General features: G+C 38.0%; 2 protein-coding genes across 2 annotated transcripts; both read right to left on the bottom strand.

The window, feature by feature from the left end:
* Positions 1-40: 40 nt before the first annotated feature.
* Positions 41-4534, bottom strand: LOC128228930 (penicillin-binding protein 4-like). The gene is made up of 9 exons (XM_052940491.1): positions 4428-4534; positions 3891-4090; positions 3572-3742; positions 2972-3120; positions 2264-2381; positions 1545-1804; positions 1273-1411; positions 471-690; positions 41-319 (listed from the first exon to the last, which is right to left on the bottom strand). The coding sequence occupies exons 1-9, from the start codon at positions 4530-4532 to the stop codon at positions 83-85; spliced, it is 1599 nt and encodes a 532-aa protein (XP_052796451.1). The 5' UTR covers positions 4533-4534; the 3' UTR covers positions 41-82.
* A 1098-nt stretch (positions 4535-5632) lies between these two features.
* Positions 5633-18211, bottom strand: LOC128227166 (uncharacterized). The gene is made up of 4 exons (XM_052937424.1): positions 18190-18211; positions 17473-18044; positions 16032-17309; positions 5633-5749 (listed from the first exon to the last, which is right to left on the bottom strand). The coding sequence occupies exons 2-4, from the start codon at positions 17944-17946 to the stop codon at positions 5657-5659; spliced, it is 1845 nt and encodes a 614-aa protein (XP_052793384.1). The 5' UTR covers positions 17947-18044; positions 18190-18211; the 3' UTR covers positions 5633-5656.
* Positions 18212-18463: the final 252 nt, after the last annotated feature.

Below are 18463 nucleotides of genomic sequence, written 5' to 3'. Positions count from 1 at the left end.
CACTCCAACACAAAACAAAGTAAATGTATAGAAAAGGTACTATGTGAGTATGTTTTATTTAAATAATAATTTAAACAAATATCTATCCGACAATGGACACCCCTGCCTTCGGAGGAACGTCTCCGGTCCGCATGAACACCGGCGGCTCACGTGACTCGAAGTCCGGCACGGTAAGCGTGGTTGGGGAGTGTGTGTGCACGTGGAAGCGAACGCCGGAAATGAGGTCCACGAGGCGGTACATGAGGCCAAACGCCTCCCCGGTGAACGAGTCATGGGTGTTCCTTGGGTACAGGATCCATCGGCCAATACCGTACACCATCTGAACAGGAAAACTAATTTAAGCCTTGCTAAATATTTGTGTGCATGTATTCTGTTTTCCAGAAACGTTAAAAACGTACATCTGTAGCTAGTAAATTTCTCAGTTTGTGATATCGACTATTGTCACACAGGATATACCTATTCATTCTCACCTGAAGTTGGTTGACGGTGGTATTGACTGTGACAGTAAGGTTGCCGTACGCTATGTGGTGGTAGATGCCGGTGTAGGCGTCTAGGGGGCGCGAGGGTGGTAGGGATTGGTCGATTGGATGACGTAGTGAGTGGGAGGCGGCGTACCATGGCTCTGGGAACGTGCACACCGTCGTCTCGTTGATTGAAGGCTCCTCACCCAGAAGGCTGTCCAGAATGTGACTGAATGAACAGATAGGTTGCCGTTACTAACATTGTCATATAGGAATGGTAGAAACGCGGACTTGCAAATTACATTACAATTACATAAGTGTTATATTGTTTATCATTATAGTAGGTATGTCGTGAAACAGATTTTAACCCCCTTCGAAGAAGATGACATATAGGTTAGCATTATTGCATATGCCTGTAGGTCGGTCGGTCAAGCATGGCCGGCCTGTTTGTCTGTCCGTCAGTCTGTCGGTAGACCATGTCTTGTCCGCAAAATAGCTTAATATTGATTAGTGTAGGACCATGAAACTCCACCAGATGGTTGCCCTTGATCAGTAGATGACTCCTGTTTTGGGTGGGTCAAGGTGAAGGTATCAGTCAACGTTATTATTTCGGAAAACGGTTAGACCTCGGACCTTGAAACACCACTGAACAGTAGATGATCACATTGTAAGTTCAACCGGTAAAAAGGTCACAGCCGTTGTCATTCAAATTCTTCTTAAAACACCGTCATGCATTCGGAGAAAGGATACTCAAGGGCTACTGGTTTTTTAAAAGAAATGTTCTTTTATATTGCAATGGTTTTATTCGTGCCTGTGTAGTAGTGTGCGGGTGATGTAGCTTTCGTCTTCTCCCGTCATCGTGGTAAACACGCCCACGTTAACGTCAGGCAGCAACGTGATCAACGAAGAGTAACCGAACGTTGTCCCCGTGTGACGCAACATCTTGTAACCTTAAACACGTGCAAGGGAAACTTACTGCCCCTCTTTACTTTCGAAGGATATTCATATATTATTAACGTCAATAGCAGCTTCGCTTTGAAAACAAGATCAGTGATGAAATTAACCAAACTCGTATGAATCTACCTTTGTAAAAGCCGGTCTTCCAACCGAAGGCATAGTTGCTCTCGCTGACTGTGAAAGGCGCCAGCGGCTGGTGGAACTTCTTCTCAACAGTGGAGGAGCGGATGGCCGTCTGTGGGGAGTGGGTAAGGCTGAGGTCGTCCGCAGCCAGCACCTGCACGCCCACCTCGCTCCGCCCGCCACCTAGCTGCATCAGCATCCACTTGGTGATGTCCGCGGAGGAACTCATCAGTCCCGTTGATCCCGCGTACGTGCCCCACTGCCTGTAGAGCAGACACTGTTTAAAGCTTCATAACGACATGAAACTCAATCATCTGTAAACATCTGAACAGGCAGCATGCTTTTTAGGATAATTCTGAAGCAGACATGTGCTTTTTGGACATTAAGATCATGTTGTATGATAACCAAGGATAAGATAATCGTTAAACTATAATATTAACAGTGAATAGAGCATTTTAAAATAATGGCATTTCCTTTTAGAAAGACAACATGACATATTTGAAATAAACGTTTACTTTAATTATCCCGAAACCATGCTTTATATTTAATTTTGTCTGAAATCTTTATAGGATGCATAACATGACCGATTACGCGTTCAATATGACACACACGCACGCACGCACGCACGCACGCACACACACACGCACACACACACACACACACACACGCACACACAAACACACATGATCCCCTGTTATCATCCATAATAGGACATGGCGCACCTGTTGACCTCCTCCGGCACGGGTACCAAGTCCCCTGTGAACTCGTCGTCCGCGTAACCCTGAGAAACGTCCTTCGACTTCCGGTCCGCCGTCGCCAGGAAGTCCGAATCATGCATGCCTGGAGGACCAGTATCAAGTTTCATTTTGTTATTATTTGATGTGATGTAACCATTTTGAAATTTCTTTTTATGTCAATATTCTTCATACGTTAAAGATGCACTCTTACTCCCAGATAAGATTTACCACAATTAATAATATTGTTTTGATATCTCAAAAAGGATGAATGAATGTCGAAAACAATGGTTCTTATGAAGGATACCGAGTTTAATTTGAAAGAAATGAGTATAAAACACGGTATTTCTACCTTATGAAACTATAGTAGAACAGAGTAAATCTTTTAGAATTCACCAATCATTTAATAATGTTGCGTTTTCAGCTATAAAATACACGGTTACAATAGTGTTATCAGTAATCAATAGTTTCCATAAATGCATTATTTAGTTAGTAGTTTAAGGTTTATCACTCAAAATGTATGTTTGTCATAAATGTGTATGTATTGTTTTAATAAGAGTGTCACTTTAATGTTTTAATGAAATGATAAGTCCTGTGGCGAGTTTGTGTTTTGCTTATACACTGTATAGTACTGTATTAGATTCGCCAATCAGGTGTCATAGCTGTGTTACAAGACCAGAGTTACTGTGGTTTAACCTAGCGGGTCGTATATGTGCTGTTGAATGAGCCGCTCCCAGGGTTGGCCGCCGAGTAGCTCGGACAGGTACGACACGATCCCGTAATGCAGGTTGCTGTATAAGTAGTGCATGCGGAACTTGTACACCGGCGCGAAGTACCGAATACGCCTTTAAACAAACGTGCATGCACATATTTAATAAATGTATATAAATCAGCATCTCTGCCCAATACTGCCACCTATGACACACAGTAAAGCACAACCATAGTTGCCTCGTGAAATAAAGTATGTTTCATATTTCACAATTTCCTGATACTTTACATGTGTGAACTTCAGCTAACTTAAAATTGAACGCAAAGCTTGGTAAATAGATGATCTTTACCCAGATATTTAAAGTAACGAGTTTTGTTTTGATGTATAATAATTAAGATGATATTTGCGGGGTTTTTTTTTTCAGAAACAGAGCCTGTATTAAGCAGGGGAAAACAAAGATATTTAGTGTCGATTGATACCGGTCCAAATACAGCATTGTCATCCTAATAAGGATATATCATTGAAGGTCTCAATCCATCGGTAATGTTGCAGCTTTTTGAAGTTACGACTAAACACTGGGCGCTTACCTGGCGGCGTCCTTGCGAGTGAGCGTGTCGTCGAGGCGCATCATCTGGTTTGAGGGAACGCCAAGGCAGTGCGTCATCAGGTCGCGCACCGTCGCATACGTCGTGAACTCGCTCGTGTTGTATGCAAACCCTTCCGGCATGATGGACCCCGGCTTCGTGTAAATCGACATACTGCGGACATTTTACCAATTTTAATTGTGTATATCTGTATACAATAATAAGATATTGGTTTCGGAAAGAATAACCTTTAAAACACGTTTAATTTCCGTAAAGATCACCACATCGGCCGAGGTAATGACTAAGTAATAAGCAAACCTACTTCCGCTCATGGAGGAGTTTGATCATCAGAGCAGAGGCGAAAGCTTTTGACATGGACGCAATCCCGAAAAGCGTCCTATTGGTGACTTTCCGGCCGTCATTGAGGTCCGCCACGCCATACCCGTCCGCGAAAACCACCCGATTATCCTTGACCGCTGACGCCGCAAGTCCAGGGTTTTTGCCTTTCCGGCATGCGAGGGCCTGTATGCGGGAGATGGGCACTTGAGATTTATTAAGTATATGAGTTACACCTGGTCGTAACGAAAAATGTGTTTTATACACGTTTCTGTGAATCTATATTCAACATGAAGGTGCCAATAAAAAGAAAGAATTCCGCATTGATCGACTGTATTACAACTTTTACCGGTGGTCATGGTTGGCGGCACATACATGAAGTGTTCCGCAGTCTTTGAAATCGTCCTTTGATTAAGCTGAACGAATACTAAAGTATTAATGTAACGTTACTATGCAGTTTGGTCATACTAAACAACCAGTCGAACGAAAACATGCCTCTATATAAGGAGCTAAAACCACTCACTGCATTTATAAAACTGTCTGTTTTGGCCTTGTCGAAACTGACTTCGGCGCGTACTCCCGAGCTGACAGCTATAAAGAGCAGATATAACAGCACTTCCTTGACCATGTTGAGCTACGACCAGAATGTAGCACGGCTTTATCTCTGACTTATCTTTCAGAAAATATGGACCACATGATTCAATTATAGTTTTATTTTATCAATACGTCATAACTAATAACCACATTCGACAAGGACAAAGAAAAATAAATAAAAAATAAAAACATGTGAAATAGATAAACAGAAAAAAATGTTTAACGAATAACGTACGGTTATACAAAAGAGTGATATATACGAATAAACTTAAGATAACTTTTCAGAAGCCTAACAATATACAAATAAAACCGAAAATGTACATGAACAAGTAAAATGAAAATGATATTGTTCGCAAATTAAATAAAAGTAAACTAAAGGTATCACAGAATGTGACTAATACGCCTGCATGTCTAAGTGTCGGAATGCTAAATAAATTCGAAATCTGGCCTTGTTTGACAAAGATATGAACCGGACATAAACTATCACCAGTAAGGCTGATATAGCAACAAATACTAAGTTCAGCATGTTGCTGTGACCTTGACAAAGAAGGTAGGGGCACAGGTCTTGTGCATGATAGTTTTCAAGTTTCAAGTTTCAAGGGACACGGGTCTAACGTGCGACACATCATTATGCTCTGGTGATTATCAGTATCTTCCATGGCCGAGAATGTAAGATCCGACCCGAGCGTAGGGTGTTTTGCGGAAACGAGGTTTACGGAGTTTCCGCAAAACACCATGCGCGAGGGTCGAGATGAACCTATCTTACACGAGCTGCTATGGTAGATGCTCCCACCTCAGTTAAACAAAATTAAGTAAAAATGTATTTTTTGCCGGAACTCGTTTGTGCTTAGTGAAAATAATTGCGTACGGATATGCAATAATTCGTGGTTGTCATGGATATTCGCGCAGTGATTCAGAGTATGTAAATGGTCTGTTCGGTCTTTAAATAGTTCTAAGAAGAGTGAAGCATTATTTCTTGAAAGGTGCGTGAAAACTGTTTTCTGGTGACATTTGAAGCGAGAATGGGCGTTGACCTTGCTATGATCTTGTTATACCAAATAAGTTTAAAATCCGATCATGATTGTGAAAGATATGGACCTGACAAAAACGGGAAGGACGGCCGGACGGACGTGATTCCTGTATAGCCCCAACTTCACTTTATGAAGCAGGCTGGCTGATGCACGCAGTGCCGTGCCCTTGTAGCGCCACGTGCTGGGCATTCATGTTTTGGTAAGTGCATGATCTCTCCATCTTTAAAGACACATTATATCTGTACAAGAAAAAAGGTAGGTAAGTGAGGGTCTTGGGTAACTTCCGGATGGCGGCGGAGCCGGAAACGGAGTCGATCCCTAGCATTACCAAGCTAAACTTGGACGCACTGGAAGTACGCACCCTGACGCGCTTCACGCCCGGGCTCTTTTTGTGTATAACAGAAAACAGCTTTTCAAAAACACACTGTTTGAGTGAATTCCTTTTGTGAAAATGCATGATAAAATACTCATTGTGTGTATAACCTATATACCTAACCAATACTATAACCGGATATAGCTCAAAAAGTGATAAATCTATAAGCGTTTGATTTTGACACTTGGACAGTTTTCTATCATTTTTTTTTGTATTTTATGGTGATGTATTTAACAAAATCGAAGAGTTTTGAATTACTTGATACTGTGCAATATACGACTATGATGGAAATGTGTCTCCTCTTTAGTATAATAGCCCAATTCTCGCCGAAAGTTGCATGATCGCTCACAAATGTTCATTTATGTGGTACAATTTCAAACATCAATCAACAAATTGAAAATAAGAATAAAAACTGAATCGAGCGATTTCATTGTAATTACATAATCTAGTTATGTGTAGAATATCAATATGATATATTTTGTTGTTACGGAGATATTCATACCTTTTGTTGCATTGGTAGTGTACTGGGGATAGATAGATAAATAACTACACATGGGATAGCTATTAAGTGGACTGGGGATAGTACTTATGTATTTAGAATAAAGAGACTGTGATAATGATTACGGCTATTAACCTATACGCGAGCTCGAGGGAAATTGTTTAATGTTGTCCATATCGAGGGATGAGAGCCAAAACATGTTGTTGTTTATCTGTATCTGTATGCACTTGAAACTGTTGTATTCATACATATTAGTTAATCATGATGTGTTTTTCACAAGCATCAATATCTAAATATTTGAAATACGCCGGTTATCTGATTTATTGAGTAACACAAAACATATGGCCGTAGAATGTATGTGGTGTTTGCTATTCATATTATATATAGTATTGCTTTGTAAATCAAGTAGGTACGTTTTTGCACACAGAAAGTCACCAGTAGGGAATGAGATATTGTGATCAAATTTGGAACACGTAACGCTTTTTTCTAAGCTTGGGTCGATGTTGGTATTACTTAGAACAGAAAAATGGTCTCTGCTCGTTTACTCAAGTGAGAAAGAAAGTATTGTGACCAACCCTGTTATTTACACAGCTTGCATAATATATACGTTCATTTAGGAGAGCATGGATCAAACTCATTGTTAACTAAAGTTTGCTCAATAATTTCTTATCAAATTGAAGTCTCACTTTTTGCAGATTATTTGAAAGTTAGAAATAGACATACACATGTTTATTGTATATTAACAATGATACTATCAATTCTTGTCCCATTTTACATGTTATCACCAGGACACACATTTCTCAACTTTGATACTATCCCCAGTACATAATATGGCTATCCCCAGTACAGTACTGTGAACATTTCTAAGGGTATATCTTTAACAGTTTAAAAGTTACATTGCCATTTCTTACAATAAAAATAGTTGAGCTCATGCTTGTGAAATCCTTCGATTCAGATTTTTTATTGATTCGATATTTCCTAAATATAACAATACTTGTCGAAATTCTGTAAGTTTTGAGGTGATCATCTCAGATTTGAAAAAACAAAAAAAAAAAAACATTTTACGAGGTCTGCTAAATCGTAAGCACTTTAAAGTATACCATAGGCCAAATTTAGCATTCAGGTATTAGTTCAAACACTTGCTTCATTTGTGGATACGGTAGATATGCGATAACACAGCAAGGTCTTACCTCTGGTAAAGAAAAACAACTGCATAAGTGTCTGTTTACTTATCATTTTTAGCTATATCCGGTGTCCGTTCCCACACAGTGATACTAGTATACTAATAAAATGATTTATAGCTATACGTGCATAAACTGTAAATAAATATGTATTATGATAAAATAATTTATGATATACGGATCGCTGAACCAAATGTATCCAACAAAATGCGTAGAACAAGTTAATAAAGTTTATCGTTACGGTCTTTTTCTACAATTACACGATCCTCGCGCAAACTTTCTCTGGGTCAAAACACCTACATATTATTTATTCCCTATATGTATGTATTAATGTATCTTAATATTGCCCCCAACCTATGCCACTCGTGGACAAAATGAACAGATCCATAGAAGTGGATTAAAATTATGCATATGCAACTTGCTCAAGACTCTAGACTTGAATTTACTCAGACAAACTGAGAAATCTCCACACACTTTCCGTTCCATTCGGCATAATATGACTTTCTCACAAATAGTAGCAGGCCGAAAGCCTGTCAACGCCTTGAGCACTTTGAATTTGATTATAATTGTAAAAGTGTATAATATGCAATAAGTAATGTTATAGGTTAAATACCATTTATTTTGTGTACATACTAACAATTTCAACAAAAAATGTCAGATAATTCAAGGCTATTTTAAACATAATAAACTGTTATAATAATATTGATGAATGAATAAGATATCGGATAAAATGAAATACATTATTTCATTTAAACATTTTGGATTGATATCTTACGCCAAATGAGCTTTGCATCTGCAATACAATCCATGATCTTACGGGTTTAACCGATTTTTTCTGGATATTTTACGGGGAACGACGGCACGACATTTATGTGTTGAATGTCCAATGTCGTGACAGCACGATATTCATGTCCATTGTCGTGACAGCACGCAATTCATAATTGAATGTCTAAAATCAATGTCGTTCCAGCCCGATGAGTGAATCATGAAATGTCTTGACAGCACAAAATTCATAATTCGAATGACCAATGTCCTTAAAGCACGACATTCATGATTTGAATGTCCAATGTCGTGACAGCACGAACTTCAAATTTTTGAATGATCTATGTCGTGCTAGCAGATTAAGTTTTTGAATGTCCAAGGTCCTGCCAGCATGATATTCATGTTTTGAATGCCCAATGACCTGACAGTACGACATTCACTTTTGGAATTTCTAATGTCGTGTTTGAATATCAAATGTCGTCATAGCATGACACTAATTTGTTAATGTTCAATGTCCTGCCAGCACGACTCTCAAGTTTTTAATGTAAAATGTCGTAACAGCACGACATTCGTTTTTTTAATGTTCAATGTCCTGCCAGCACGACTCTCAAGTTTTTAATGTAAAATGTCGTAACAGCACGACATTCATTTTTTTAATGTTCAATGTCCTGCCAGCACGACTCTCAAGTTTTTAATGTAAAATGTCGTAACAGCACGACATTCATTTTTTTTAATGTTCAATGTCGTGCCAGCACGACTCTCAAGTTTTTGATGTAAAATGTCGTAACAGCACGACATTCATTTTTTTAATGTTCAATGTCCTGCCAGCACGACTCTCAAGTTTTTGATGTAAAATGTCGTAACAGCACGACATTCGTTTTTTTTTAATGTTCAATGTCGTTGAACTCTCCAAATTCTTGCCAGCGCGAAATTCTTATTTAAATCACCAATGACCAATGTCGCATGTTTTGCTAACTTCACACGACCGTCAATCACAATTCTTTTGGAGTATGGTACTCATTGAAAGAGATTTTTTTTAAAGATGCATTCTTACTCCAAAATGTATTAATTAATACAATTGTTTTAATTTACCGAAAATGATGAACGAATATCGAAAACAATGGTTCTTATAAAAGACATTGTGTTTAATTTAGAGTTACATTATGGTAGTTATTATTTTAAAATGTTACGCTATTGAAAATTATTTTAGGCTTGGATTTACAAAACTCTGTTCAAATGAGAAAGGTGGAAAACCCGTTTTTTTCTCCCTTATGAGACGAAAGTTGATCACTGTAAATCTTTTAGCACTGCACCAGTCATTTGATATTTGTGCGTTTACAGCTATTAAATACACGGTGGTTATAATCTTGTTATCAGTAATAAATATCTTCCATGAATGCACTATTTAGTAAGTAGGTAAAGGTTTATAACTCAAAATTTGTGTTTGTTATACATGTGTATGTATTGATTTTAAACGCGAGTGCCACTCGAAAAAATATCTTTAACATTTATTGCATTTGAAATCCTTTTTTTCATAATGGGATGATATTGCCTGAAGTTGCCCCATAAATAAGTAGCTAACAAGGAATATATGCACATGCTGATTTTAACATTTAAATACTAATGAAAGGAGAAAGTACATTACTAGTATTATCCGCAATGATACCACAAGATTTGTATAGGTCCCTTTGTAATAAATGGCTTATTTCCTCAAATAAACCAGGAGTAGTGTGTATTTGTGTAAAGTGGCTCTATTGTTACAGAATTATCAATTACTAGAAACTGTCTAGACCAAAAATCGCCCTTCATGTTTTAGTTTTATAGCATAAGCTATTAATTGTATCTCTACAAAAATGCACTATGAAGGATTTAAGACCCTTATATGTCAATCCTATCGAATATGTCACAATTATCATCAAATGTCACATAAATCGATCGCACATGGTATACCTACATAAAATGTGACATATTTTTTAATCTTATAAAAAGTGCTCTTTTTTAAGGACAATTTGCTCTATTGCCACAATGGTTTATGTATAATACCAGGCTTGGCTATGACTCTCTAGTTATTTATGTGTCATCCCAGTGACTAACTATGCAACGTATCAAGGTCATTACCGTGAATAATCCAAATGTCCACAAAATGTTGATTTTAAAGGAAGTGTACCAAACAAATCACATTTCAGTGCTTTCCCGCTTTGTAAACACACTAATTCAATTCAATTCAACATTTTATTGCATTAAACATATCAGACATGTTTATAGCAAATACAAAATACATACATGTGCAAGGCATGGATTTAGGCACAAATTGTTTTAACAGAAGAGCAAAACATTTGTTTATGGATACAAACAACAACATACTTATTAGTTTCTTAAGATGTTGGCATAGTGTATAAATTTTGATAGATTAACTAGAGATATATTTGAATTGTTAGATAACAAGTTAATAAACTTTTGCTTTGTTGGCCACGTGTAGTAATATCTTTTAATGTATTTGGCTCTTAAGTCAGCGTATTTCGGACATATTAGTAAAAAGTGATATTCATTTTCAATCATTCTTTGGTTGCAGTAGATGCATAATCTTTGAGACCTAGGTGTATTAACGTATCTACCACGTTCAATTTGTAGATCATGTGATGAAACTCTAAATTTTGACATTGCTTTTCTAAGTTTTGAATCTTTTACATCATAAAGGTATTTTTCTATCCGAAATGTATGTTTATAATTAATTGATTTTATTTGCTTTTATGAAATATTCACAAAGCCGCGACACATCAAAGACTTGCGAATGTTTTTGAAATATGACAAAAAGGGTTCAAGTTTACCAGCATATCAAGTTTTAGGTACCTGGATTTACAGCTCAAGGTCACCATGACATTGACTTCGACCAACTGACGACAGAATAGTTATGGAGCTGGTCACGTTTGAGGGAATTCTATCAAGTTCGAGGTATCTGGGCCAAAGTGGGGGGTTTCAATTATTGATAGGAAATTGTTTTTTTCAGCTAACGGTCACAATGACCTTGACAATTGAACCACTGACCTCAAAAGCAATACTGTATGGTTTATCTGCTGGTTATGGTCTACAAAGTTTGAGGTCATTGTGACATAGCTTTCTTCTGATATTGACCGGAAACCGATTTTCAGCTTATGTTCACCACCAACTTGATCTTTAATCTACAAATTAAAATTAGTATTTTTCATCTGCTGATCATGAACAATAACACTATCAAGTTTGAGGTCCCTGACCCAAAGCGTTCTTAAGATTTTGAAGGTAACCCGATTGTCAACTGAAGGTCACCACATTCTTGACCTCTAACCCACTGACCTCAAAATCAATAGAGTTCATATCATGGTCATGACCTGCATAGAAAGTTTAATATATCTGAGCCTACATGTCCTTCATATATTGAAACCGATTTTTAGCTGAAGCCAATCTTAAAAGAACTTAACTCCAGATGGTCCAAACATCAGCAAATACAGTATTTTCTCACAAGAAGCATGGAGTTGCAATATGAGCTAGTATGATGCCGATAGTAAAGCATTACATGATAAAAAGAATAATTTGTCGCTGTCTTAGCTGAGTTTACCCGTTTAACCCGACGCTGTTTTTAAATTTACTGGAATTTACGTGGTAGACAGACCCAGTTATTACATGTATTAAGAAATTTCGGAAAAATAGGCAACAATTGCGAAGGATGCATGTGTCGTAAGCGGTGTGACACATCACTAAATGTTTGTAAGATGCAATGCGCTGTGCACGACGATATCAAGTTTTCTTTATTTCATGCAATGGTATTATCGTTTGTCCAGTCCCTTCAATGTCACCACGACATACACCTTTGACCAACTGACTTCAAAATCAAAAGGCTTTATCTAGTAGTCATGACTTGCCTGCCTACAAAGTTTAATAACCGTGCGTTTTTCCAAATAATGATCGGAATCCGTGGGGACGGACGCACGGTTAAACGATAAGATTACTATATGCCACCCTTTAGGACACAAAAAATCCCAGTTGCTGTAATACTAACAACTATAAACTTAAGGTTCAATATTTTTAGATATGAGAAAAGTGTGCCACAAGCTTCTGTGAATAGGGGAAAATATATACTCTTCCAGATTTAGATATATATATATATATATATATATATATATATATATATATATATGTGGTAAGATGGTAAAAACTAATCTGGTATTCATAAAACATCTTTAGTCGTATTGAATGTTTATAGTTTCATGTAGAAAATGGGTTAGATCAAAGAGAATTGCAAACAATTAAATGTTAAACACATTTATATAAAACATATGTATTTGTTCAATAGAAATTGTAAAATGGCACCTTAAAAAGATATATTGAATTCGTACAAAATACCGCATGTAAATTCATTAAAATGCAGTTTATAAACATATACATAATTGGATAAATAAGTGGAAAAACTAAATTCTTTTAGATAAATTAAAATTGTGCTCATGGAACGGGTGAGGCAGCTATTTTAGAGTCCATAAACAATCAAATTGTGAACAATACTGTCCCTTTTCTTGGTCAAGGCCCCTTGGTCCTTAGTAGCTGTTAGCGGAATGCCTTTCAAAATCATGTGAGGATGTTGCACGCATGAATGATGGCAAGCAACACTTCAAATCCTACATTCGAAGAGCGGGCTGATTTCCCTGATTCATTCGAGTCATTTGAATGCAAAAAGAACTACGTCCACAATCTTGCTATCTGGTCCCAAAACAAGAACTCTTACGGACTGGAAGGCTTTTAAGGGCAACATTGACAAACTGCCATGTCTACTTTATGACCAGTGGAAATTTCAGAAAAGCTTAAAGACCACTGTTGTTCTAATCTTGTGTTACAGTCTTAGAAGTCTTGAATGTGCCAATGTTGAAATATTTCCAAATGAGGCATTGCTATTATCCTAACAAGAGGCAGAAATAAACAAGGTCATTGCTAGAGCTCCAGACACAGATGTCCTAGTGCTGCCAGCGAAGTATTCCAGTTTATTTTATACTGGTGAAGGTCACAAGAGGTGACTTAATTTCAATGTTATATTTGTTCAGTAGTATTAGCCATACATAGCGTCACAAGGTGTGCTACAAAAATGGCACACTTTAAATCCTAGAAAGGAATACCAATACCATATAGCTTCATTGTCTCAATTTTCTTGAAGGAATACGAACTCTTTGTCTGCCGAATGGTAAACCAAAATATACGCAGGTGAACGAATTGATATATGACACATTCTGCACAAAGAACCAAGATCAAGGCGACTCTTTATACTCGTTTAACAGTATCAACATGAGTTTACTTCCGCCATGTAGGGCATCCCTTGAAAAGCATGATCACCGGGTCAGCTATCCAGACTAAGTGTATGTCTGGCTTCATACATCTATCATTGTGTAGATAGGATCGCAAAATGACGTAAATGCTTACTGTACGGCGTGTAGGCATTATTTGTTTAATATGTATAAACTGGCAACATACTTTTCTTATGATGTGACGTTATATACATGTAAAAGTTAGTGAAACCATACATTGCATTATGTTTTATTCATCAATACTGTCTGAAGTTTAATGTATTATTAAAGTTTTTTCTGAAAAGAGATGCAGAATTTTTTTATGCTTGTTTTTCATCCTAAGATATTGCAATTTTGAAGTAACGTATATTACAATATTGTGAGCCATTAACGATCTTTATTTTTATCTGAAAAAATATTCGTGTGTTTAATTAATTAATCATTTATAATTGAATTAAAACAGTTTTCTACACACTTTATCATTTATTAAACAGAGTATTTTACAAGTGATAATTATTTTCGAAAATTGAACATTTTTTGGAAATGAAAATGCTGGAGTTTCCAAACATCCCAACGGCGTAAACGTGTCTTAAAGTTTTCGGGTCCTTATTAAGGTTCGTAAACCAAGCTATAAATCAACCTGCAGCCATTAAATGTGTCCAAAGGTTTGTAATAACAGTTTAAGACCTACGTTTTTATATCTTGATTTTCCTTCCATCAGTTCATAAAGGTGTTTTTTTAGGGATGCAAACGAATGGCAAAATTGATATTCGAATATTCGGTAATTCTTTCGAACGAATATTCGAATATTCGATTACCAAAATACATCTTTTAAAAGTTGTAGTAAACTTTTATAATATTCTCTAAAGTAATAGCCGGGGCATTTTAGCTTTTCCTTGTCGTAATAACTACGCGTGGCGAACCCTGAATAACACCAAATGAGCCTCTGAAATTCTTCATTTCAGAAAGACAAAAAGTCATACTTTATCAACAGAGAAAAATTAACAAAAACTTTTTATTAATATTCCTCTGCCTTCATATTTGTAAACAACGTGAACCTAGATGGATTTTGGGTCAAATGGCGTTATGTGCCAATGGAGAGTCTCCGTAGGACGAGCAGCCTCGTTCTGGGATTGACCTATAATATATAAATTACGGAAAAACTAAACCAACTTGGGAACTAGTCTATTTTAGATTTTCTTAATTGGTAGAAGCAATTTACCTAAAATAATTGGATTTTTTTTTCTGTCACTTGTCGTTTTCTGTCACTCCCCGTGTTTTTACATTAAGCTAGTTATTGTAAAAACACGGGGACTATTTATGGTACCCGACGATATAAAATCCCTAAATGATACATGCCGCGTGTTTAGTGTATTGTCATCACATTCACACCTCTGGCATTATGGGCCAATCGTTGTTTAAACAAGACAAACGAATCTTAAATACAACAACATAGTTGTAGGCAAAATATTTATTATTATTATTATTCAACAAAAAAAACATCGAATATTCGAATACCGATTTTGACATTCGAATACCAAACGTTTGATCGAATATTCGAATATTCGAATATTCGTTTGCATCCCTAGTTTTTTTTATCAAACACATTTTATAGTTTTATTTTACGATAACATTGTTGGCTTGTCCATTTTGATCACGTGGTCCTCCGTGCTACAACATCGAAAGCTATTCCAAACTGACGTGCACGCGACGTCAATAACGCATGGGCGATTGAACTGTCGCGCTTAAATACCACTTGCCTACATAGAGGGCAGAGATGGTGAGTCAAATAAGTGCGAACACCAAATAAGTTCGAGTTCATTTTGGCGCGATCATTCTCGCTGCGCTCGCTTCATTTTCTGTAAATCGCCAAAATGAACAATTACCATGTACACAAACGTTCTTATGACCAATGGTGACGTACCATATGTCATACTTGTAAACGATAAAAGTTAAAGTATCGGAGTTTCCCTTCCGTTTAATAAAGTTAGTGTAAATATTTAGTATTTTCAAATACCCGATAATCAATTTATTAAACCAGACATGTCTATGAAGAAGTAAATTGAAAATGATCTTATTCGCGACTTAATTTATGGTCAAAAATGATATGACAATATAAACTGTATAAGACAATATCAAGGTTTTTGTTTAGTGACATGGCAGTAAATAGAGAATGTAACCATCGCATATGTCATGGCCTATGTGATAAAAGCTAAAAAGTGTATACATTCATTTTGTTGTGATCACTATGAACACCCAATATGTGATTGACTATGTGGAACAGTTTAAATAAACACTAAAAAATATAAATATAGTATACATTTACTGAGATCACACTATGAACACGAGTCTGTTCTGTTTTGATCATCACAGAGGCAGAATACCTTGAGCTGTTTGTGTGGCATGCAGTGCGCCTGTCCACCGTACCGGTTTATACGGACAATGTCACCCACGCGCACGGGTTCGTCCTTCTGTACGACCTCATAGGTTGCCTCGAAGACGCCACAACCGGGCACCGTCTGCAGTACAACCTCATACCGCTCGGTGGTGTCGTTCACCGGCGTGAACATCTTGAACAACGTGGAGAACCATTTTATAGACGATTTGGTATAATGTAACCCATTAGATATAACTCTTATTGCATGCAATTTATAGATCTCTAATTTTAAACACTTTGGATACCCAGTAATGTAATTGTTTATTTCGCGTATCATTATTGTTTGAAGTTTTGTCGCAATATCTATGTGCTGAGTAAGATTTAGGGGCCTTGCCGTGTGACAAGCACAGAAGCTATCCGGTATGCCTGCCTGCGCGCATGACCGGTCCTTAGGAATCTCGCTGAAGAGACTTATCCCGCCCCAGGCCGGTTGGCTGAGCTTATAAGGCTTGAACTGTCCTTGTAAAATATCACTTATAGTTTTGTAGACATCCTTATGAGTAGTAAGTCTTTCCTGATTTTGCTTCAGAACTTTGTCTAGAAGCGGGTATTTTTGCTTTATGTGTTCCGGTAGAATCAAGTGGAGAAGTGGCATCCTGTCCTCTACTCTGCCAACAAGCGTATTTCGAATTCGCTCCAGCCGTGAGCCGTGATCGGAGAAAAACATAACTACAGTATTTCTCAAATGCCCTTTTGTTTTGAGCCATTTAAGAATTTCATAATAGCCATCATCTGCTATGCTCAAGAAGTTGTCCACCTGGTGGGCGATTGAGTTGGCGAACGTAAACGCGTACCTTCTCTGGCCTGTGTAGGCACTCATAAATTGTTTCAAATAGTCTAGGATGTACCGGTATCTGAGGGCATCATTGTAGCAATACCGCCGGGCAGTCTCGGAGCCCTGTTCCTTCAGGTTTGTGAACTCTAGTGGGTAGAGCACGTTTTTGAGAGCGCCAATGCCCGACATCTGGCCGCTTTCTTGCTCGTCCAAAGCGAGCCAGAAGTTGCGCATGTAGTGATCCGTGGGCGGGGACCGAAAGCCAGGCTTGTGGTTAGTAAACGTAGCTTCGTAAGCCCAGTCCTCTGCATACATCGTGGCGTACCCGTAAGCCGAGAAATTCTTCCAGATGAACGGCAGGCCGTCACATGGCTGACTGATGCACGCAGCGCCGCGCCCGCGTGGCGCCACCTGCTGGGCAACCAGGTTTGGGTAAGTGTTCTCTCCGACCTGTAAAGACAAAACATATCTTTATAAGACTAAACGCATCAGGCAGACATGAATGGCATCTGCTATCATGCTAAAACATGTCATGTGTTTCATAGCTGAATGAATAACTCTTTTGAGCATCTAAATGAGGGTACCCGAAGATATGAATGAATAGTGGTCTTACCTTCATTAATCCCCGAAAGTCGTACGAGTGCAACACATCTCTGAGGTATGTTAGGGTCTTGGGTAACTTCCGGATGGCGGCGGAGCGGGAGACGGAGTCGATCCCTAGCATCACGACGCTCAACTTGGACGCACTGGAGGCACGCACTCTGGCGCGCTTAACGCTCGGGCTCTCTTTGTGTATAACAGAAAACAGCTTTTCAAAAACCACTGTGTTTTTGGTATTCCTACACACTATTTGAAAGAATTCCTCAGGTAAATATGCAGGTGGGGAAAAATTCACTGGACTCCCAAAACGAACCTCCATGTCGTTTAGTAAGTTAATGGGCGCGTACACGCACCGGACGTCCGTACTCCTGAGGCCCGCCAGCCTAAGCGCACTCTCGTTCCAGCGCGCCTCCCCAGAGTCGTCTGTATGCAGTATTTGTGGGCGCGTGTCACAGACGATTGGCGAGGGTTCCCAGATGTACGGCATGATAGACGGATCGAATGGGTCGAGTTTAGGGATCACACACGCGGTCCCACTGTTGGAATTGCGATACTGATGTCTCACTGTAATGTTCCAATGGATGGCTGTAGAGACGAACACTAAAAGTATTATTGCAACAAAAATACGTTTAAACTTTGAATGGTTAATACATCTGATACAATTAAATTTCCTTTGAGAAATGTCCATGTTTTGTGAAATATATCGTTTAGTTTAAATCTACACATTTACCTGTAACGTCTGATATAAAATTAAGCCGCTACCCAAATAGCTCAATATCTCGCTATCTTTGCATTATGTTTACCCTGATAAAGACACAAATATTTATTAAAAGGAAGTTATCGTAACTGTTACAGACTAAGGTTACAACCACAGGTGGCAGTATCAGTCAGCGATACTACGTATTTTATTTTGCGTTTTTTAACTGCAAACCGTTATTAATGGCACCAATGGGGAAGTCCAAACCAAGTCCTTAACACGACTTTATTCTGTTGTACTTTCCTTA

The sequence above is a fragment of the Mya arenaria genome, chromosome 3 (assembly GCF_026914265.1).
Source record: "Mya arenaria isolate MELC-2E11 chromosome 3, ASM2691426v1".
Lineage (NCBI taxonomy): Eukaryota > Metazoa > Mollusca > Bivalvia > Myida > Myidae > Mya > Mya arenaria.
Note: the sequence above shows the minus strand (reverse complement) of the source record. Positions and strands in the feature narration are given on the sequence as shown.